At 38.0% G+C, this 24,590-nt stretch overlaps 1 protein-coding gene across 1 annotated transcript in view; it reads right to left on the bottom strand.

Annotated features, from left to right (window-relative positions):
- Positions 1-24,590, bottom strand: part of BRWD3 (bromodomain and WD repeat domain containing 3) — a 132,500-nt gene that overhangs the window by 92,658 nt on the left and 15,252 nt on the right. Inside the window, exon 6 of the mRNA XM_066248791.1 lies at positions 23,505-23,603. Within this exon, the coding sequence (XP_066104888.1) occupies positions 23,505-23,603 (99 nt within the window). The remainder of the gene's footprint in view (positions 1-23,504; positions 23,604-24,590) is intronic.

Below are 24,590 nucleotides of genomic sequence, written 5' to 3'. Positions count from 1 at the left end.
TCAGAACTCTGTCTTGTCTATAACTTCCTACTGTATATAGCCAGTTCATTACTTTGGCTTTGTTTTTAGGCAAAATACAGGGTTATAAAAAGAGTTATTTAGCCTGACCAGGTAGTGGTGCAGTGGGTAGAATGTCAGACTGGGATGCGGAGGACCCAGGTTTGAAACCCCAAGGTCGCTGGCTTGAGCGACCAGCTTGAGCGCAGTGTCACTGACTTGAGAGTGGGACCATAACACGATCCCATGGTTGCTGGCTTGAAGCCCAAGGTAACTGGCTTGAGCAAGAGGTCACTTACTCTGCTGGAGCCCCCTGGTCAAGGCACATATGAGAAAGCAATCAATGAACACCTAAGGAGCCACAACGAAGAACTGATGCTTCTCATCTCTCTCCCTTCCTGCCTGTCTGTCCCTATCTGTCCCTCTCTCTGTCTCTGTCAAAAAAAAAAAGAAAGAGTTATTTAGTGCTTCTGCAGATTATATAATAACATATAAGGTAATTTCTGTCTTGTTTTTCTATTATTACTATTGTTATTATTAAAAAACAGTAAAAAGAAGAGAATATAAGGTCACAGTTATCCCACAAGAAGTCTCAGATGTTATCAAGACTATAATAAAGAATAAATTAGTTATTAAGAAAGATTCTTTTGAAATTTTTTCTATAAACTTTTTAAATGCTATTGAATTACCCTCAGAAATTAAGAAAAACTGAAGTCATTGAAAAAAAGGCACAGAAAAATGTCATAATTTAAGTGTATAATATTCTACTATATGATGATATTAACATACCATTTCACAAACCCAAATTCTATTTTTTTGCAATTACAGTATGGGTCACTGTAACCCAAATTAATAAAGTGCAAATTAGATTGTGACTTTGTTCATAAAGTCTTCAGTAGCTTTGCTTTCATTACTCTGTGTCATCTGAATTTACTATAAGGATGTACTTATTTTCTTGTCTCACTTTCTTCTTCCTTGTCTTCTCCATTAATGATCCATCCATTTATTTTATAGGGGGAAAAAACTACTAATAACCTGTTAAAATCCTAGTGTTAGAAAAAAGCATGTTTATGATAAAAGATTATTGAGTATGGTACAAGAAATTTACTATCTTAACTTAAAAGCATACTATTAGACCCTCAAATATAAAATGGTGATAAAACCTAAACAAACATATAAGAATGAATGACAAGCCTGACCGGGCGGTGGTGCAGTGGATAGAGCATTGGACTGGGATGAGGAAGACCCAGGTTCAAGACCCTGAGGTCGCCAGCTTGAGCACGGGCTCATCTGGTTTGAGCAAAGCTCACCAGCTTGGACCCAAGGTCGCTGGCTCGAGCAAGGGGTTACTTGGTCTGCTGTAGCCCCACAGTCAAAGCACATATGAGAAAGCAATAAATGAATAACTAAGGTGTAGCAACGAAAAACTAATGATTGATGCTTCTCATCTCTCTTCATTCCTGTCTGTCTGTCCCTGTCTATCCCTCTCTCTGACTCTCTCTCTCTCTGTAAAAAAAAAAAGAATAACAAGAACACAACAATAAATTCAAATCAAAGAATTATTAGGGGTAGTTGTACTAAGAAAACTATTTGTATGTCAGCTTAGTTCAACACCACCTCTGGCTGGGTAGCTGACCTGGTTAGAGCGTTATCCCCATATGCCAAAAGCGTGGGTCCAATTCCCGGTCAGGGCACAGACAAGAGTCAACCAAGGAATGCATAAATAAGTGTAACAATAAATCAATCTCTCTCTCTCTCTCTCTCTCTGTCTCTCTCTCCCTCCCTCTCTCAATTCCTCTCTAAGATCAATAAATACATAAAATTTTGAAAAAAAATAGTTCAACACCAAACAGTTTGTTCTGTTAAGTTCAGTCAATGTTATCAAAAAGCCTAGGTCAATAAAAGAGAAGAAATAGAAATATCACTGCAAATGCATAACTTCTGTGAAAAATACTTCAAAGCACATTCCCTTCTATTTTCCTCCTACATGAAAGCTAGAACATTATTTGACGAATAAAAGATCAGGAAGCCTATACTGCAACATAGTGAAACAAGTACATAACCAGTACAGAGAACATTTTAAAATAGTAAAGAATTTAAAAATTGGAGAAAATAGAAAACTGGTAACAAGATAGTAAATATTTGTTATTTTATACCAAATTTAAATCATATATGCTTAACAAAGAAAAATTGACTTAGATTTCTAAAGTAATTTAAGAATCCTCATTTATTAATCTATTTGAAAATCTCATTTTAGAATTAAAATAAATATTTCTTACAAACTCTCATACTCCATATGCTTTCTTACTAGGACCAACAGCTGAATTCAAATTTAAAGTGCATTAGAGGAGCGATATCAGGATTATGGCTAATGAGTCTTCTCTTGCCTTTAATTATCAACCAAATGAACATTCACAGCCAAACAAAGTGCCTATGCACATTACACCAAGACATCAGGGAGATATCTACTCACCTGTGCACCCAAAAGTGTGTAGACAGGACTTCAGTGGGCGCAGGTCCATGGGAGTGCGTGAGCCTGCCCCACCCCACACCCTGATTGCAGGGTGCAGTTGGGGAACAGGCCCTGGAGAGTACAAAACTCAGGGGTACCCACACTTAATAGATACTTTGGGAGCCCCAGCCTGCCTGAGGGGAGAATCAAGCATGCCATCAGAATGGGAAAGAGATAAATTTGGGTGTAGAGGAGAGGAACTTGTCAGGGCGGCATCTTCCCCAGGGCAACACTGTAAGGAGGCTGAGGTTTGGCAGCTCCATCAGCGCCCCCACAAGCAGAGGAAATGAAAAGCAGCAAGCTCTACCATGGAAGAGGTGTAAATCAAAAGTCTTGAGTGACTGGCTGGCTGCCGCAACTGTGCAGGTTGTGGCTGGAGGGGCTGTTCCTCTCAGGTAGCATACAGATTTCTGAGGATAAATCTCCTCCATTGGGGGAAGGGAGAGGAAAGGAAGGAAGCAGATAAAAATATAGAATGGCATTGAATGAACACGATTCCTGCTTTCTGCTTTGAAAATTCAGAAGGAGGTCCAGTCATGGATCTTTGGGAGTTCCCCATTAGAGGATCTCCCTACTGGCCAGTGGGTACCCACAAAGCCCCGAGTGCTAAGCTCACCCCCCAAGCACTCTGCTGACAGTTCCATGTGCACACTACTGGTACATCAGGGTGAGCCAGCTCCAGAAGAAGAAACCAAACACGAGAAACCATACTTGAGCTATTGTGCCACCTTTTGGAAAAGTTTCTAAGAGCCAGCCTGTTGAATCATAAGAACCAAAGATGACACAAAGCCTTAATAAAGGATGTATCTGATACTTCAAATGCCAAAGCTGAAGTGCATACCTTCAAACACTATGGAAAATTACGGAAACATGGTACCACAAAAAGAAAATGGTAATTCTCCAGTAACTGAACTCAAAAAAGCACAGAATACTGCAATCTAACAGATAAAAAGTTCAAAATAGCCATTATGAAGAAACTCAACGAGCTCCAAGAAAACTCAGGAAGACAATGCACTGAATTCAGGCATAAAATTAATGAACAGAAAAAATTCTTTACCAAAGAGGTGCAAATTATAGGAAAGTACCAAACAACTTCTGGATCTGAGAAATTCAAAGATTTAAAAATGCAAGAATGCCTGACCTGTGGTGGCGCAGTGGATAAAGCGTCGACCTGGAAATGCTGAGGTCGCCGGTTCGAAACCCTGGGCTTGCCTGGTCAAGGCACATATGGGAGTTGATGCTTCCAGCTCCTCCCCCCTTCTCTCTCTCCTCTCTCTCTCTCCCTCTCTGTCTCTCTCTCTCCCCTTCTCTCTCCTCTCTATAATGAATAAAAAAAATTAAAAATGCAGGAAAGATCACTGGTAACAGGACAGAGCAGAAGAAAAAAGAATAAGCAATTTTGAGGGTAGGGATATAGAAATAATTCAATTAGGAAAGAAGACAGAACTAAGAATTTAAAATGGAAAAGATGCTATCAGAGCTACTGGATTTGATCATAAAGGTAAATATAAAAACAATTGGTGTACCAGAGGATAAGAGAGAAAAAAAAGGGGATAGAGAGGTTATGTAAAACCTTAATAACTGAGAACCTCCTAATTCCAGGAAAGGACTTGAACATACCAGTCCATGAAGCTAACAGAACACCCTATTATATTACTGCAAAAAGACCTTCTACAGGACACAATATAACAAAACTGGCAAAAATCAATGATAAAGAATCTTACAACCTGGACATGTTTTCTTTGAACATATGGACCCTGATTTATTGATGTCACCCTAGTAAAATTAATTTAAAAAAAAACTTAAACACAACAAGGAAAAAAATTAAGTAACCTACAAAGAAACTCCATTAGGCTATCAACAGAAACTCTTTATGCCAAGTAAGTGCAGAATGACATATAGTGTTGAAAGACCAAAAAAACAACAACAAAAAAAAAACCCAAAAAACAACAACGGCCAAGAATACTTTATTCAGCAAAACTATCCTTTAAATATAAAGGAAAAAAGAAGGCTTTTCCAGACAAACAAAAGCTGAGAGAATTCACCACCACTAAACCTGCCTTGCAAGAAATACTGGAAGTTCCTCACGCTGAACTGAAAAGATGCTAATAACCTACATGAAAACATAGTAAAGCACACAACACTGTGGTAAAGGTGAAAACAGAAATAGAAAACTGTAATTCCATATTAGAATGGTGTTTTAACCTATAGTCTATATATATTCAACAGAATCCCTACGAAAATTCCAAAGCCATAATTCTAGACATAGAAAAAAAATCCTAAAATTTTTATGAAACCAGAAAAGACACCAAGTAGCCAAAACAATCCTGAGAAAGCTTGTAGTTATCACAATTCCTGATTTTAAACTATAAAGCTATAACAAAAACAGTATGGTACTGTATAAAAAGAAACACTTGGGCCAAATAAAAGATAGCATTGAAGTCTCCCACTTGCTCTTGTGAGTACCAAGTTATTATTTGATACAAAAGGGAACACCATGCAGACATGTGTTTTGGTGGCGGGAGCAGAGACAAAGGACACAATACTAACCCTGTGGGAAAATTAAAGGGCCAGGCAAGTAGCTCAACAGAAAATAGAAGAGTTCGTTCTGGCTTTACCAATTCCCTATTTTTTTTTGACAAAAATGACAGTAAAAAGGCAGCATAGTATTGAGGAAAACAATGACCTAGCTCCTTCTTTTTTTTTTTTTTTAAATTTATTTATTTATTCATTTTAGAGAGGAGAGGGAGAGACAGGGAGAGAGAGAGAGAGAGAGAAGGGGGGAGGAGCTGGAAGCATCAACTCCCATATGTGCCTTGACCAGGCAAGCCCAGGGTTTTGAACTGGTGACCTCAGCATTTCCAGGTCGACGCTTTATCCACTGCGCCACCACAGGTCAGGCATAAATTTTTTTTTAATTTATTTATTTCCTTCTTTATCTATAAAATCTGCTAACATAGGCATAATACCACCTCTTTCCCAAAAATTAAGTGAGGTGAACTTTATAGCCCATCTAGCAGAGAAGACTTAGTTCCTGCGAAGCTCAGCTCCTTTTCTTCCTTTTTCTCTCCTCTCTGGGCTCTCACTGCACTCACATTCCAAAACGGGACAGAGTAAGAAGGGGGAAATGTTTCATATTAAATTGGACTCTGATGGATAGTTATCTCTGTTAAAAAAAATGCTTAGACATAAACAAAAATATCACACTGTGCTGACCAGAGTAGACAAAAAAATTCCCCTGTGGTATATTAAAACATTTATTTAACACTTTTATGTGTCAGGCATTGTGCTAAGCACGTCATATGTTTAACTTACTTAACCCTATGAAGTGAGTACGATTAATATCCCCTTTTTAAAGACATGAAAACTGGGACATACAGGTTAAATAATTTATCCAAGACTGCAAGCTAGTAAATGGCAGAGCCAATATTCAAACCCAGGCAATTAGAAAACGGGTTAAGATGTAAATAGACATTTCATCAAAGAGGATAAACACATAGTAAATAGGCACACAGAAATCTGATCAACTTAAGTAGTCACCAGGGAAATGCAAATTAAAACCACAATGATATATCATAGTAAACATAAAGAGCTAAAATAAAACACCATAACAACACCAAATGCTGATAAAGATGTAGAAAAACTGTATCACACTTATAACTTGCTGCTGTGAATGTAAAATACTACAGCCACTCTGAAAAATAGTCCAGCAGCTTAAAACAACAACAAAAAACTAAACATGCAATTAGCAAAGGACCCACCATTGTATTCTTGAGCTTTTATTCCAGAAAAACAAAAGCTTATGTTCACACACACACCAGAAAACACAAACACACACACAACCTATCTGTAAATGTTCACAGAAACTTTATTTGTAATTATCAAAAGCTAGAATCAATCTAGATGTCCTCCAACTGGTAAATGGTCAAACAAACTGTGGTATATCCATACCATGGAATATCACTCAGCAATAAAAAGAAATGAATATTAATGCACGCAACAAGTTGGATGACTGTCCAGTGAATTATGCTGAGTGAAAGAGACATATATTATGATACCATTTACATAACATTCTTTTTTTTTTTTTTACAGAGACAGAGAGTCAGAGGGATATACAGGGACAGACAGACAGGAATGGAGAGATGAGAAGCATCAATCATTATTTTTTTGTTGCGCATTGCGACACCTTAGTTGTTCATTGATTGCTTTCTCATATGTGCCTTGACCATGTCCTTCAGCAGACTGAGTGACCCCTTGCTCGAGCCAACGACCTTGGGTCCAAGCAGGTGAGCTTTTTTTTTTGGTCAAACCAGATAAGCCTGTGCTCAAGCTGGCGACCTTGGGGTCTTGAACCTGGGTCCTCGGCATCCCAGTCCAATGCTCTATCCACTGCGCCATCGCCTGGTCAGGCTACATAACATTCTTGAATACAGATTTATAGTTGACAAGAGTGTGGGAGTAGGTCAGGCAGGAGGTAGGTGGTTGTGGTTATATAAGATCAACGTGAGGGATCCTTGTGATAAAATTCTATTTTAACTGTGGAGGTGGATGCATAGGTGATAAAATTATATAACTACACATTCACATTCAAATGACTGTATAAGTAAAACTGAGAACATCTGATGAAACTATAGCCAGTCTACTGAGTCTTATATTTGAATCAAACTTCTGCTAGTTTACCACCTTGGAGCCTTTGCTTAAGCTATTCCTTTAGCTTTATGCCTACCTCTGCCATCTTAGCCTATCAATACCTTGATCTTTGAATTCACAGCCTAAAACCATCTTCGATTCCATGAAATCTTTATCAATCATGTCAGCCAAAAATAAACTCTCCTGCTTGTCAAGGACCCTTTATTAGTTGTGCCTATCTCTGATGTAGGATTATAAGCACTTTAAGGAGATTAATGTCTAATGCATCATGCACTGACCCAGCTTAGTCCCTTGGAAGGAAAAAACATTCATGTATTTATTTTTTTTAATTTTTTTTTATTTTTTGTATTTTTCTGAAGCTGGAAATGGGGAGAGACAGTCAGACAGACTCCCACATGCGCCCGACCGGGATCCACCCGGCACACCCACCAGGGGCGATGCTCTGCCCCTCCAGGGCATCGCTTTGCCACGACCAGTGCCACTCTAGCGCCTGGGGCAGAGGCCAAGGAGCCATCCCTAGCACCCGGGCCATCCTTGCTCCAATGGAGCCTCGGCTGCAGGAGGGGAAGAGAGAGACAGAGAGGAAGGAGAGGGGGAGGGGTGGAGAAGCAGTTGGGCACTTCTCCTGTGTGCCCTGGCCGGGAATCGAACCCGGGACCCCTGCACGCCAGGCCGATGCTCTACCACTGAGCCAACCGGCCAGGGCCCATTTATGTATTTATTTAAATAATCTGGGCCCACCTTTTCCAGAATATCCAACCATAATTCTTACTCCTCCAGGGCATAAACTTTCCACTTGAAATAAGACAAGCCTTCTTTATGGCCTACTCAGATATCCTATCACAGGGAATGCTCCACCCTTCAAATCTCATCTTAAGTGTTATTTATTCCTTAAAATATTTCTTTGTTTCTTTTATTAATCAGTTTCACCTCTCCTTTCTGGATGTTCACTATATTTAGTATTTCACTTAAATCACTTAGTTCATGTCAACTATAGATCAAATGTTTGTGCCAGCCCCCAATTCATATGTTGAAAACAGAATGTCCAACTTATTGGTATTAGGTGTGTTACCTTTAGGGAAGTGGTTAGTTCATGAGGACAGAGGCCTCATGAATAGAATTAGTACCTTTATAAAAGAGGCTTGAGAGCCCTGGCTAGGTAGCTAGGTTTAAGAGTACTCTAAAACGTCCAGATCAGAATTGTTAGACCACTAGTCTACCCCATTCGTTATTTACAGTGGAGAAAAATCTGTTTGTATTAAAATTATTTTACTATGGTATCAAACTTTGAACTGGTATCAGAAAATGTTTCTAGGCTAAAAAGAACCCAAACAAACAAATAACATACAGAAAAGCCTTTAAATACAAGTAATAACAAATTGCTGCATGCTAACAACATGCTTTTATAAGATTTATAAGACTACGTGTTAAAAGAATCAAAACTTATCCAGGATTGCAATAGTGAATATCAGCCAGGGCTGAAAAAGAAAAAAGTGGTCTTGCAGCTAATGAGTCTGGGAGGACAGACAAGATAAAGTTGGCTCTAAAGTTAACAAGAAACATTGCTTTTCCCAAGGTCATGCAGTAGTTATAAAATATCATAACGACACTCTGCTCGAGTGATTCTTGCTTTCTTACCAATAATGCCCCAGTCTTGCTTTGCTAGCTTCACTTATTACCAGAGGATGATACCAAATTCCTAAATCACCCTACTTCATTTCAGTACCCAATCCCTAGTTAATCCCCACTCTTCTCAATCTGCCTCAGAAGCAGCCACCAATCCAGAACTAATACTGATTTCCTTCAAATCCTCCTTAGAATTCACCACTGGTAAATAAACCAAAACTGGCATTGCTTTATCAAGAGGATGGGCATTAAAACATCAATTTTTCCTAATACTGCTGCATGAATATAATGCTCTCGAAATAGCAGAAAGTATACTTTAGAAATATGAATTGGTAGAACTTAATCATAATTATTTGCCACACATGCTAACAATTATTTTTCACCTGGAGGTTTTTCAAAAAATAAGAAATTGTCATAAAAAAAGACCCTTCCCTCCTCCCTCTTATCTAGAAGCCTTTCAAGGTTCCTTAGGAGTGTATGCTTTCACTATGAGTCAATTAATCTGACTGTCAGACTAGCAGCTCGATCCTGGTGGTCGCTGACAAAGCTTTAAAAAGGTAACCGAGTTTTGAATTTCCCTACAGGCTCCAGTTCACTACTGACAAAATCCCACCTCCCCTCAAAAAAGAAATAACTTCTGAGCCTAAACCATAAAAATCACTAAACACAAGAGACTTTCACTGATAAGAAAGATGAATAACTCACAGAATTCTACTGATTATATCACAGGAAATATCTGATCAGCAATGTTAAAAGTTATACTATTTAACCAAAGCCAGGTAATTAACACATTGCTGGGAGGAAGAGTGTATATATATCATCTGAGCTCCAGATAAAACCAGAAGTGTACAAACTGGTGATATATCTTTTTTTTTTTTTTTTTTTTTTACAGGGACAGAGAGAGAGTCAGAGAGAGGGATAGATAGGGACAGACAGACAGGAACGGAGAGAGATGAGAAGCATCAATCATCAATTTTTTGTTGCAAAACCTTAGTTGTTCATTGATTGCTTTCTCATATGTGCCTTGACTGCAGGCCTTCAGCAGACCGAGTAACCCCTTGCTCGAGCCAGCGACCTTGGGTCCAAGCTGGTGAGCTTTTGATCAAGCCAGATGAACCTGCACTCAAGCTGGTGACCTCGGGGTCTCAAACCTGAGTTCTCTGCATCCCAGTCCGATGCTCTATCCACTGTGCCACCGCCTGGTCAGGCGTGATATATCTTTTAATAAAAATGAGTCACAAGCCCTGGCCGGTTGGCTCAGCGGTAGAGCGTCGGCCTAGCGTGCGGAGGACCCGGGTTCGATTCCCGGCCAGGGCACACAGGAGAAGCGCCCATTTGCTTCTCCACCCCTCCACCGTGCTTTCCTCTCTGTCTCTCTCTTCCCCTCCCGCAGCCAAGGCTCCATTGGAGCAAAGATGGCCCGGGCGCTGGGGATGGCTCTGTGGCCTCTGCCTCAGGCGCTAGAGTGGCTCTGGTCACAACATGGCGACGCCCAGGATGGGCAGAGCATCACCCCCTGGTGGGCAGAGCATCGCCCCAGGTGGGCGTGCCGGGTGGATCCCGGTCGGGCGCATGCGGGAGTCTGTCTAACTGTCTCTCCCTGTTTCCAGCTTCAGAAAAATGAGAAAAAAAAAAAAAAAGAGTCACATAACTTTTGAGCAATTTTATCTGTCACTTATAATCTAATCATATGCTCTACATACTGTTCATGAAATCCTTGTGTAATTTCCCAATTTTTAATGGTTAAACTTTAATACAGATTATATAAAAATGTAATAATCCCAATTCTAATATAAACTGCATTGAAAAATAACATGAATTGCCTGACCAGATGGTAGTACAGTGGATAGAGCATCCGACTGGGATGCAGAGAACCCAGGTTCGAGACCCCGAGGTCGCCAGCTTGAGTGCGGGCTCATCTGGTTTGAGCAAAAGCCCACCAGCTTGAACCCAAGGTCGCTGGCTCCAGCAAGGGGTTACTCGGTTTGCTGAAGGCCTGAGGTCAAGGCACATATGAGAAAGCAATCAATGAACAACTAAGGTGTTGCAATGCGCAATGAAAAACTAATGATTGATGCTTCTCATCTCTCTATGTTCCTGTCTGTCTGTCCCTATCTATCCCTCTCTCTGACTCACTCTCTGTCTCTGTAAAAAAAAAATATGTAAAATTAAAAAGAAAAAAAAATAACATGAATTGTTTTGACCACAGGTCAAGCTAACTTCATATTCATAGACACCATTCAACAACTCAGAGAATTTAAAAGTGTCTCATTACCAATAAAATGCTTTGGAAAATAGCAGGTCTACCTATTTTAAAGAGTAACCTCAACCCTGGATGGGTTGCTCAGTTGGCTAGTGTCATCACGATAGGTCAACGCTGTGGGTCCAAACCCCATTCAGGGCACATACAGGAATCAACCAATGAATGTATAAATAAGTGGGACAACAAATTGATCTCTCTCTCTCTCTCTCTTTCTCTCTCTGAAATCAGTCAAGAAATAATAAATAATAGTAACCTCAAACGAACTTTGCTAGACCAGCCTTATAAAGGGAACAAAGGACAAAGGACATTATTACTAAAAATAATGTTTTAGTACGATGCTTACAGGATCAATAAGAAATGTTTAAAATTCACTAAACAACTTCAAAACAATAAAGCAGTTTTCAACTTCGAAGAACTAGTAGCTATACACCTACCTCAAAGATAAACCTCAGGAATAAGGGGGTAGTGTAGAGAATGAAGCAGGAAGAGGGGTGCTTGCAGCAGAAGCTTAAGATTGAGTTAAAAACAATACCAGGCTCAGCCAATAACTGTTAACCAAATAATAGTCTTAGGGCTTTATGTACATAAGACAGAAAAGACTATTGTTCAAGGCTCAGTCTTCTTACACCACATCGATCATCATCAATATCACATTTACATAGGAAGTTTTTCAGAAAACAAGCTTTACTTAAAGAGGGTTAAAATAATCTTGTATTAGTCTTCTCTTTCACTAAAAAGTCACTTGGTTAACATTTATTTTTATTTTCATTGTAATCAGAAAATAGAATAACTCTGTTCAAAATGCAGTTGTCTTATAAGTAGAGAACAATAATAGACTGAGAAAAAACACTCTGTGTCAAGAACATTGTAAAGTGACTCATGAAATTCAGTGTCAATTCTAGATTTATGATGATTAGTTGTGCTTTTTGTGTCAAGCTTGGCTCAGGGTTTCCCCCAAAAAGTTCTAACAATGAAACAAAGTATTATAAAGTCTTGAAAGAAGCCAGAGAGAGCAGAAATGAATGTTAATAAAACCTGAAAACTAATAAAAGCACAAGACATCAGAATTATTTGTTTCATGGATTTGATGCTACTATGGATCAAAATAATGTTTCTGAAATCTAACTACAAAGAAGAACAGCTTTACAGCCTGTAAGGCTGATACAATTCCCACCCCATAAACTCATCCACTATACAATTTAAAAAAGAAAAAAAGAAAATAAAATAAATAAAAAAGAGTACAGTGGTCCCCCATCTATCGCCAGGGTTAGGTTCCAGAACTCCCCATGAGAGACGAAAATCCACAAAGTAGCAACCTTATACTTATTTTATTTATATATATTTTAAGGCTTTATAAACCCTCCCCACACTCATAAATCTTTCCCACATTGACATTAACTTTTCCCACACTTATAAACACTTCCTATGCTTATTTTACTGCAAAAATAATTAAAATAATAAATATATAAAAATACCTATATACTGCAAAATCCCAAAATATAGCAAAAAAAAAAAAAAAAACAACCCACAATACAGGGAGACCACAAAAAGTGAAATGTGACATGGAGAGGGACTACTGTATTAATTCATGCAGGCTACTACCCTGACCCTGTAGCTCAGATGGTTAGAATGTCATCGCAATAAGCCAAGGTGACATGTTCGATCCCTAGTCAGGACACACACAAGAATCAACCAATGAATGCATAAAGAAATGTAACAACAAATTGAACTCACTCTCTCCTCTCCTCACTTCTTCTTTCTCTAAAATCAATAATTTTTTTAAGTTACAAAATATTTTTTAAAAAGGTATTAAGTCCTGCAGCTTATTGATATGCACAGTCATTGACTGTCTTATTGCTAAGATAATATTAAATGAGATATGGCAAAAAACAAAACAAAAAAAAAAACCCACCACAATATTTCTAATTCCATTCAGCCTTTCAGGGAAGTTTGCTTAGTATAATTTGAGAATAAATAACCTAAATTTTTATTTTTCTTTGTTCTTTCAACCATTTAACCTGATTTGATTATTATATAGATATTTTAGATTGCCTTTTCTTCTGACTAAATAAATCTAGAGTTGTTTTGCATCTTCCCTCTGTAAACTGTAAATATAAACTATTTCTATAAGGTACAGAGTAAAATGCAAAAAACAAATACTGAAATATTATTTTTGAATACTTTCATATATGTTGAAATCAAAAGGTAAAGGAATGACAAAGAGTCTACGGCCATACCACCCTGAACGCGCCCGATCTCGTCTGTTCTCGAAAGCTAAGCAGGGTCGGGCCTGGTTAGTACTTGGATGGGAGGAATGACAAAGAATAACGAGGAAAGGGAAAATAATATTCATAATAGAATTAAACAGAAATTCTTAATTATGTCTTACATGATGATAGTAAGACTCATAATAAAATCTGTTTTCTTTCAAATTGATAAATTAAAATTATTATTCCTGATATTAATACAATATTGATTCCAGAAATGGACACAAGGGGCTAGAAACTCATGAGCTGTATAAAACCATGTAAATGCCTTTAAGAGGGATGATTCAATTTCCATGTGGCAGCAACCATAGCACTTCCATTCATTTAAGATTTAATGAGCACTTACAATGTAGCACATACAAACGATTGTGAGTTAATATTCCAGTTCTAATTACTTGCAGGTGTGACAACAATCCCTTGCTCCTCTACAAATACATAAATGTAATGACTTTAGATGCATCTTGTTTCATGCATAATTATGTAAGCACAAAAAGGAGGAAGGTGGTAAGTGGAGGGAAGTGAAGTACACAATAGCAAGTAAGCCCCGGAAAAACTGTGATGGGCAAGAAATAAGAAATGACATAAAATTAGGGAGGATGACAAATATTCCTGGCAAAAACTGATTCACCTCAACCGAATGAACAGTTTAAATTAGATTATTTCCTTCATATCTGAATTTATATATTAACAAATTCCCACCTCTAAGTGAATTCTGTATTGAAGTGTGACATAATAACCCATACAACGGTCAATAAGTCAAGAGCCAATAAGTGCTAAATGGAAGCTTATGGCAACATATGAATATTAATTTGACTACAGATTTAACACAAGCCTCCTGAGCTGTATACAGCATAAATTATAGGCCTACAATGTAAATTATAGGATGTTGCTATATGTCAAATGTACTGAAGATAAAGGGAAAATAGCTTTAACAACAGAGCTTTACAACATCATGCCCTTGACTTAGTTAAGAAAAATAAGCATGTAAATTTGTTCCTTGGGTATAATGTCAATCGCAAACTAAAATGAATAGCCATTCTGCTGCCATTCTTTTGGATAATTTTATAAAAAATTGTTTAGAATATAATTAGCTTTCTTGAAACTTCTACCATGATGGATAATAATTATAAACTATTGATAGTTCTTGCAAATATTCACTTCAGTCATGAAATAGTTTTAAAATTACTTCTAACAAACTAGCTTAGGAGCAGAATTGTGTCAATGTGAAATTTTATTTTCAAAGTTTAGTATAACTACTACAAAGTTTCCAAAACAAACACTAATATTTAAAAGAATAAAGAAATGATAATACTTAGTGATTATGGTGCAAGATCTCAAACAATATTACAAATATATGTAAATATGCTCCAGGATTTCTTTTAGTGGTATTAGGTATTAATACTGTTTTGAATTTAGTGCATTTTCTTCCTCTAATGAACCAAAGTGGTACAATGAAAACTCAATCTGATTAGTCAAGCATATAGCTAACGAAATGGCATGACTGAAGAAAAAGAAAAAAGAAATAGCATGACTGGGGCTTTGACCTGTAATAATGTTAACAGGCATCTTTGTTCTTGCCCTATAGGAATTTGGAAGTTAAACTTAAGTACGCATATATTTCAAGTACTAAGGTAGTCTGAAGAACGGAATCTGGGAATTAACTCCCAAATTCCATCGCTGTGCTCCCTCGCCTCCACTTCATTAAATTACTAAGAAACACTGTTGATTAACTACAGAAAGGATAGGAACATTTGAATAAATAACTCAATACTGTGTAGAGTCCAGATAAGGTCAGAATTTTATTGTTTGGGGCCAAAGACAAATGTAAAACTTTCATTGGAAGAAAGTAGCACAATGTGATCTTTAAAATGAGTTACAAAATCAGGAGAAAAATCTAAAGGTAGTTTCTAAGGACAAACAGTGAAAACAGTCAAAGTTAAATTTATAAAATGAATCATTAGTCAATAGATATTACCAAATTATATTTTATCTATTCATTACCTAGAGAGCTGTTTACTAATTCCTGTATTATTCTAGATGGGCTCCGTCCCATACAGTAGTTATAGCTATGTGGTTATTCATATCAAATTACTCAAGCTTCCAAAAATGAAAAATTATTTCCTCAGATTCAATAGCCACATGTGTCTAGAGGCTACTGTTTTGGAGGTCAGATCACATGAAAGAACATCTACATTATCGCAAATTTCTATTAGGTGGCACTATTCTGCATAAAAGCGAGACTGAGAGGCATGAACAGGAGTGTGGTGGCTAAGGGGGGTGGGGGGAGGGAAGGAGGGAGAGAGGGAGGGGAGGGGGAGAGGTACAGAGAGAACTGGATGGAGGGTGGCAGAGGACGATCTCTCTTTGGGTGATGGGTATGCAACATAACTAAATGACAAGATAACCTGGAAATGTTTTCTTTGAATGTATGTACCCTGATTTATTGATGTCACCCCATTAAAAAAAAATTTATTTATTTAAAAAAAAAAAAAAGAAAAAGAAAAAGAAATAAAAAGGTCTATTTATTTAAAAAAAAAATACACTTAAAATGAGCCCCAGAAAAAAAACTGGTATAATGTCAAATATACTGGATAAAATAAATGAGACATAGATTTATGTTTTAAAAAATTGACACAAAGTAGGAATGGAAGGAAACATCCTCAAAGTGATAAAGGACATCTACAATAATGAATGGAGAAAAATGGCCTGCTCTTCCCCAAAGATCAGGAACCAGCCTCACACCTTCTATTCACCATTGTGCTTGAGGCAGGCACTTCAATAACACAAGTACACTTGAAAGCTATATAATCTTATTATCCAATATATCCCTTATGCATTTAATAAAAAGAAAAAAAATTAAAAAGGCAAATAAAAAAGAAAGAAAAAGAACTATAAAGTAGACAAGATTAGAAAGAAAAAAAATAGTACCTGTCTTCATTTGTAGACAACACAATCATCTACGAAGAGAACCCAAAGAATCTCAAAACACAAGAAAACAAGATAAAGCAAAACAAACAAACAAAAAAACCCATCCCTTATTAAATCTGGATAATGATTTCAGCAAGGCTGATAATAAAAGAAAAAGAAATAAAAACCTTGTTTCAGTTTACATCAACAAACAACTGCACATTGAAATGATAAAATACACAACTTAAAATAGCATAAAAAAACATGAAATCCTTAGAGAAAAACTTCACAATAGATATGCAAGACCTGTATACTGTACTGAAAACTATAAAATACTGCTGTGAGAAACTAAAGACCAACTAAACAATGAAGAATTGTACTATGTTCCTGGATTGGAAGGTTCATGTTAAAATGTTAATTTTCCCCAAATTGATCTGTAGATTCAATATAATCCCAAGTAAAATCTCAGTTGCTTTTTTTGGGTAGAAATTGAGAGGATCATTCTAAAACTACATTGCAGGGGGGTGAGTGGAGACAGAAGGGGCTGGAGGGGGCATAATGGTGATGAAAAATCATTTGACTTGAGGTGTTAAACACACAATACAATTGATGTATTGAGAGATGATGTATTGTAGAATTGTATATGTAAAACCTATATAATTTCATTAACCAATATCACCATAATAAATTCAATAAAAATTAAAATAAGAAATAAAAATAAAAATAAAATTATACATTACAGGTAGGAATATAAAATAGGTTTGTCATTTTCAAAATGATTTAGCAGTTTTTTAAAAAGTTAAACCTCTACTTACTGTGTGATCTAAATCTTAATACCTAGATATTTACCCAAGAGAAATGAAAACAGACACTCATGCCCAAACCTGTACAAAAATGTTTATAGCAGCTTTATTTATAATAGCCAATATCTGAAACTACCCAAATGTCTAAGAATTGATGAATGGACAAGCAGACTGTGGAATATTCATACAGTGGAATACTATATACTTGGTAATAAAAAGAAATGTTTATAAAAATTCCTTTAAAAAGTATGATACATGAAATGTGCATGGATTTTAAAAAAAATAGGTCTAAGTAATATTAGACATGAAAGTTTATATACTGTATAATTTCACTTAGATTTAAAAAGAAGGCAAAAGTACAATGACAAAGATTTCTGGGAGTTAAGGGAGGAGTATGGGACTGAATGCAATGAGACCTGAAGAAAATTTAGGGGTGATAGAAATGTTCTACATTGTTATTATGCTGGTAGCTATTATTTGAATTATACTGCAATATACTTGACTTAATAAATAAAAAGAATGTGTCTAATCCTCAATCTTTGCAGCTCCTTAAGTGTGTATCTATTATATCAAGGAAGTATGGTGACATCTGACCATTAAATGGTTTAGAAATAGACCGCCTAAAGCAAGCAGTATAACTCATGCCAGTCACTTACCTCTATGGGCTTTGGGTTTTTCTGCTGTAAATCAGGGTTTACAACCAAGCTTCCCAAAACTCTGTGCCCAGAAAACTTTCAGAATGTTACAGGTACTCTTGGAAAAGGATTTCCATGTCAGGTTAGAAAATGCTCCTCATAGGTAATTTACAATGCCACTTTAGCATATGAAACACTCTGAGTAGACCTACATACATTCATTTTTTTTCTTTTTTCTTTCTTTTTGAGAGAAAGTGACAAACACAGACAGGGAGAGAGATGAAAAGCATCAACTTGTCATTGTGGCACTTTAGTTGCTCACAGATTGCTTCTCATACATGCCTTGATGGGGAGGGGGGCTCCAGCCGAGCCAGTGACCCCTTGCTCAAGCCAGTGACCTTTGGGCTCAACCCAGCGACCATGGGGTCATGTCTATGATCCCACGCTCAAGCTGGCAACTTGGGGTTTCAAACCAGGGTTCTCAGCATCCCAGGCCGAGGCTCTATCCAGTCTGCCACCACCTGGTCAGGCATTTTTTTCATATTCTTTAAACTCAGTGTCTCTCACATTTACTTGACCATATATCTCTTTTATCAAGAAGTAGTGTTATTAAAGTTCTTTATACTTCTTACATTTCTTTGACAGACTTCCAAGATATACCTTCTTGTTTAATTTTATTTACCATGGAGAACTATAAGACTGATTTTAAAGTAGCTGTGGATAACAGTACCCCACAATGAAAAAACTGTCTCAAGTCAAAATGTTAAAAGACCTCATATTTATCTTGCTTAGCTTCCTAGCCAAGTCTGCTGCATTTTCATCATGTTATGCATTCTAAGTCTTGGCTAGTATACAATAGTTCCCCCTTATATACAGTTTTGCTTTCTAGTTTCAGTTACCTATGTCAACCATGGTCTGAAAATATCAAATGGAAAATTCCAGAAACAATTTATTTTATTTATTTTTTAACAGAATCTTTTTTTTTTTAATGGAGACAGAGAGAGTCAGAGAGAGGAATAGACAGGGACAGACAGACAGGAACGGAGAGAGATGAGAAGCATCAATCATTAGTTTTTCATTGCATGTTGCAACACCTTAGTTGTTCATTGATTGCTTTCTCATATGTGCCTTGGCCGCGGGCCTTCAGCAGACTGAGTAACCTCTTGCTCGAGCCAGCGACCTTGGGCTCAAGTTGGTGAGCTTTTGCTCAAATTAGATAAACCCGCGCTCAAGCTGGCGACCTCGGGGTCTCAAACCTGGGTCCTTTTGCATCCCAGTCCGACACTCCATCCACTACACCACCGCCTAGTCAGGCTCCAGAAACAATTTATAAGTTTTAAATCAAGTGCTGCTTGAGAAACTTGATAATCTCTCACTGTCCTGCCCAATCCCACCCAGGACACAGATCATTACTTTTTCCAGCGTATACACACACACTGTATACACTTGCCTGCCCCTTAGTAATTTAGTAGGGTCTAGGTTATCAGATTGACTGTCCTGGAATCATAGTACTTGTATTCAAGTAACCCTACTTTACTTAAAAATGACCCCAGGCCCTGGCCAGTTGGCTCAGCGGTAGAGCGTCGGCCTGCGCACGGGGGACCCGGGTTCGATTCCCGGCCAGGGCACATAGGAGAAGCGCCCATTTGCTTCTCCACCCCCCTCCTTCCTCTCTGTCTCTCTCTTCCCCTCCCGCAGCCAAGGCTCCACTGGAGCAAAGATGGCCCGTGCGTTGGGGATGGCTCCTTGGCCTCTGCCCCAGGCGCTAGAGTGGCTCTGGTCGCAGCAGAGCGACGCCCCGGAGGGGCAGAGCATCGCCCCTGGTGGGCGTGCTGGGTGGATCCCGGTCGGGCGCATGCAGGAGTCTGACTGTCTCTCCCCTTTTCCAGCTTCAGAAAAATACAAAAAAAAAATGACCCCAAAACAAGAGTAGTAATGCTAGCAATTCATATATGCCAAAGAGAAACCATATATTGCTTCCTTTAATTAAAAGCTACGTAACTATAAGAAAAACACAGTATGTATGCAGATACATATATACACACACATATATGGTTCAATGCTATCTGCAGTTTCAGGCATGTATTGGAAATCTTCGAAGGTATCCCACATGGACAACAGGGGACTAATGTACTATATAAAAATATATATTGACTGAATTACCTCTGTTGTAATAGCTCCTTCCCAAATAACATGGTAGATTTAAGGCTGTGAAAGCATTTCCTGACCAGTGGTGGCACAGTTGATAGAGTTTCACCTGGGACACTGAGGTCCCAGGATTAAAACCCCAAGGTCTCCAGCTTGAGCACAGGATCACCAGATTGACTGCAGGATCATGGACATGATCCCAAGGTTGCAGGCTTGAGCCCAAAAGCTGCTGCCTTGAGTATGGGGCCACTGGCTTGGTTTGAGCCCCCCACAGTCAAGACACATATGAGAAAGCAATCAATGAACAACCAGAGAACACAGAAAAAGGCCATGTGAAGATGGAGGCAGAGACTGAAATGATGCAGCTATACAACAAGGAATACCAGAATTACCAGGAGCCACCACAAGAAGCTGGAAGAGGCAAGAAAAGATCTTCCCCTCGAGCCTTGGAAGAAAACACAGCCCTGTTAACACTTAATTTCAGACTTCTAGTCTCTAGAACTATGAGACAATTAACTACCGTTGTTTCAAGCCACACAATTTTTGGAAATTTCTTTAGGAAACTAATATATCACCCAACTGTGGTCAACCAGGCTGGGTCTACCACATTCTCACAGACGGCGGGGAGGGAAGTCTTTCGTGATGGGTGGTCCTGCCCTCATGGAGCTCCTGGTCTAGGAGCCTTTCCTGGTCTTCAAGGACCACACAGGACAAGCACACCCAACCCAGGTACCACCTAGGTCCATCCCCCACCCCATGTCGACACACACCATTAACTGCCTACCCAGCTGGTGAAGGATGTGTGGGTTTTCTATTTATTTATTTATTTATTCATTCATTTTTTAGAGAGGAGACAGAGTGAGAGAGAGAGAGAAAAAAAGAGGAGGAGCAGGAAGCATCAACTTCCATACGTGCCTTGACCAGGCAGGCCCAGGTTTTGAACCGGTGACCTCAGCATTCCAGGCTGACAGTTTACCCAGTGAGCCACCACAGGTCAGGCGTGGGTTTTCTAGAAGACTAGTTAAAGGAAAAAATGGGTCCCTCTATGTGAGAAGGTCTAGGCAAGCAAATGTAGTAGTTGAAGACAAAGGCTTTGGTGTCCTTCCATTTTAAAAGTTGGTTTGTTTGTTTTTTACAGAGACAGAGAGAGAGTCAGAGAGATGGATAAACAGATAGGAATGGAGAGAGATGAGAAGCATCAATCATCAGTTTTTCATTGAGAGATCTTAGTTGTTCATTGATTGCTTTCTCATATGTGCCTTGACTGTGGGCCTTCAGCAGACTGAGTATCCCCTTGCTCAAACCAGATGAGCCCACGCTCAAGCTGGTGACCTCGAGGTCTCAAACCTCGGTCTTTCGCATCCCAGTCCGACACTCTATCCACTGCGCCACCGCCTGGTCAGGCTCCATTTTAAAAGTTTTAATTACACCCATTCCAGTCTGATCTGTGGTGGTGCAGTGAAGAAAGCGTCAACCTTGAACACTGAGGTTGCTGGTTCGAAACCCTGGGCTTGCCTGGTCATGGTACATATGAGAAGCAACTACGAGTTGACACTTTCTAATCCCCACCCCCTTCACTCTCTCCTCTCTCTAAAATCAATAAATAAAATTTTTAAAAAATTAAAAAATAAAATAATTACACCCATCCCAAAGGTAGAAAGAACAAATGACAACAGTAATAAAAGAACTCAGGATATAAATCCCAGCTCTGCCACTTACTTGCTGTGTGACCCTGAGCAAGTTATTAAAAAAAAAATCAATGAATGAGCAAACACAGTGATGTAAGTACGAGCTGATGTTTCTCATCCCTTCCTCAAAAAAAAAAAAAAAAAGATTTTGAAAGCATCAATGCCAGGGACAATAAAATTTCTTAGCAATTAATATAAGAATAAAAAAGTGACCTAAGTCGGAATGTAAAGTGTATGTTCTACAAAACAAAACCAACAGAGTTTTTTTATATGTATGAGTAGTTAAAATTATTTTTCGAAAAGAAAGAATGGAGAAACATTGAAAGCCTAACACTCTAAAGGCTGTTCTTTGGCACCTCACATGGGACCACTGAAGAAAGTATAAAGCATTGGAAATAATATTGACAATGTGGCTAACAATATAAAATTTCTGCCATAAATAATAAAATCTATCCCAATTAAATTGAATAAATTATAAATAAATTTTAAGAAAAAAAGTGAATACTGGAATGTAAAAAAAGCTACCCTTGAAAATGAAAAAAGTTTAAAACACCACGTCCAATTAGACTATTTTTCCCAGTAATTTCCAGGTAATGAAAGAGTATTATTAGCAATATACATCAAAATATCCAATTTACTTTAATAAACCTTATGAATCTTTATCACTGATTTGTCTAAATACATTTTAAAATTATTTCTAGCCTAAATTTATTCAATCTCTCAGGGTAAATAAGTTCTATAAGCTATATTCCTTTAAAAAAGTATTTTTACTTTTTAATTTGAATTTAAGAAATATTAAGGCACTGTATAAAATAATTTTCTAAAAGAGTGAAAAAAAATAGGGAAGCAGAGTGACAGTTACTCATCTAGATGCTTGGTTTTGCACCTTCTATAACAGTTAACTAACTTTATTATAAATGGTGCTATAACTAGATCTGCTTGAGAATCTTCTTTTTTTTAATTTTATTAATTTATTTTAGAGAGGTGAGAGAAAGGGGGGGGGGAGAAAGAGAGGAGGAGGGAAGGAACAAGAAGCATCAACTCCCATATGTGCCTTGACCAAGGAAACCTGGGGTTTCGAACTGGTGACCTCAGCATTCCAAGTGGACACTTTACCCACTGTGCCACCAAAGGTCAGGCAAGAACCTTCACTAATATGTTTTATAGTAATGCCAGAGAAAACTCAGAACTATTCTAAATGGGACATGTGAATTTAATAAAATGGAAGTGTTAAACGTTATTTCTTATATTAATAAAGACAAAATTTATAACAGTAATGGCAGCAAGGAGATATAAGCAGTAGGTACTTTTGTTTCCTTCTGAAAGCTGTATTTAAATAGTCATGTAAAATCTTTGAGCTCATCACATAGATATGTAAGTAGACATCCATATGGTTAAAAATACCTGTAGTATATAAAAATCGAAGGATGGGAGGGAGGTAGGGAGGGTTGATTAAATTTGCTTTAGGTAAAAATGTTTTTAAAAATTAGAACCCACCATTAAACTCTTCAAGAATGCAAGCAGTTTGTTTGTACTTCAAATTTAATTCTAGCCTGACCAGGCAGTGGCACAGAGGACAGAGCGTCAGACTGGGATGTGGAGGACCCAGGTTCGAGACCCCGAGGTCACCAGCTTGAGTGAGGTCACCAGCTTGAGTGCAGGCTCATCTGGTTTGAGCAAGGCTCACCAGCTTGGACCCAAGGTCGCTGGCTCGAGCAAGGGGTTACTCGGTCTGCTGAAGACCCATGGTCAAGGCATATATGAGAAAGCAATCAATGAACAACTAAGGTGCTGCAATGAAGAATTGATGCTTCTCATCTCTCTCTGTTCCTGTCTGTCTGTCCCTATCTCCCTCTCTCTGACTCTCTCTGTCTCAATAAATAAATAAATAAATAAATAAATAAATAAATAAATAAATAAATTCTAGTACCTATTTTTGACTTCATAATGAGATCAGAAAGCAACATATCAAGAATATGTTTACATAACTGAAGTGGACATTACTTACCCACATTTGGGGGTTTCACATAGTTCACAGGTAGCTCTGGAGGTCTGCCTCTATGCAGAGCTGCGAAAGCAGACCCATTCCATAGTGTACTCTTGCAGTCTATACAAAAAGATTCAAATGTTAGGGCTTAGGTTCCAGAATCCCCTCCTCTGCAATAGGAAAATCTACAAAGTAGCAACCTTATGTTTATTTTATTATTTTTATATATTTTAAGGCTTTATAAACCCTCCCCACTCTTATAAACCTTTCTCACACTATTAACCTTTCTCACACTCTCTTTATATTGTTTTCAATTTCTTAGGCTAGAAAATGCTTATTTTAACACAAAAATAATTAAAATAATATATAAAAATACCTGTATACTGCAAAATTCTGTGATATAGCGAAAAATCCACGATTAAAAATTAGATAATTGAAAAATACGCGACAGAGTGAAACCACGAAAAGTGAACCGCAATATGACGAGGGATGACTGTATTCCTAATTCAACTTTGAAACAAAAATATTCTACCACTTTCTTAAATGCTTCCAAATTAATTGAAAATAGAAATTTCCTTAAATTACAAAATAAGATGTTTAAACACTGGTATCATTTATTCAACTACTTATACTTGTAAATTAGGATTTTTAAAAAACATCATGCAGCCTTGCCAGTTGGCTCAGCAGTAGAGCATCAGCCCACCACATGGAAGTACCGGGTTTGATTCCTGGCCAGGACACACAGGAGAAGAGCCCATCTGCTTCTCTACCCTTCCCCCTCTCCTTCCTCTTTATTTCTCTCTTTCCCTCCCGCAGCCAAGGCCCCACTGGAGCAAAGTTGGCTCAGGCACTGAGGATGGCTCCATGACCTCCACCTCAGGCACTAGAATGGCTCTGGCTGCAAGGGAGCCAATGTCCCAGATGGGCAGAGCATAAACCCCTGGTGGACATGCTGGGTAGATCTTGGTCCGGCGTATGCGGGAGTCTGTCTGTATGCCTCCCCGCTTCTAACTTCGGAAAAATACAAAAATTAAAAAAAAAACACAAAAAAACATGATGCTAATAAAACAAAAATAAATTTGTTGCTAGAACTGAAATATTCGTTAC

Source organism: Saccopteryx bilineata, chromosome X (assembly GCF_036850765.1).
Source record: "Saccopteryx bilineata isolate mSacBil1 chromosome X, mSacBil1_pri_phased_curated, whole genome shotgun sequence".
NCBI classification, from domain to species: Eukaryota; Metazoa; Chordata; class Mammalia; order Chiroptera; family Emballonuridae; genus Saccopteryx; species Saccopteryx bilineata.
This window is presented reverse-complemented; position numbering and strand designations above follow the sequence as displayed.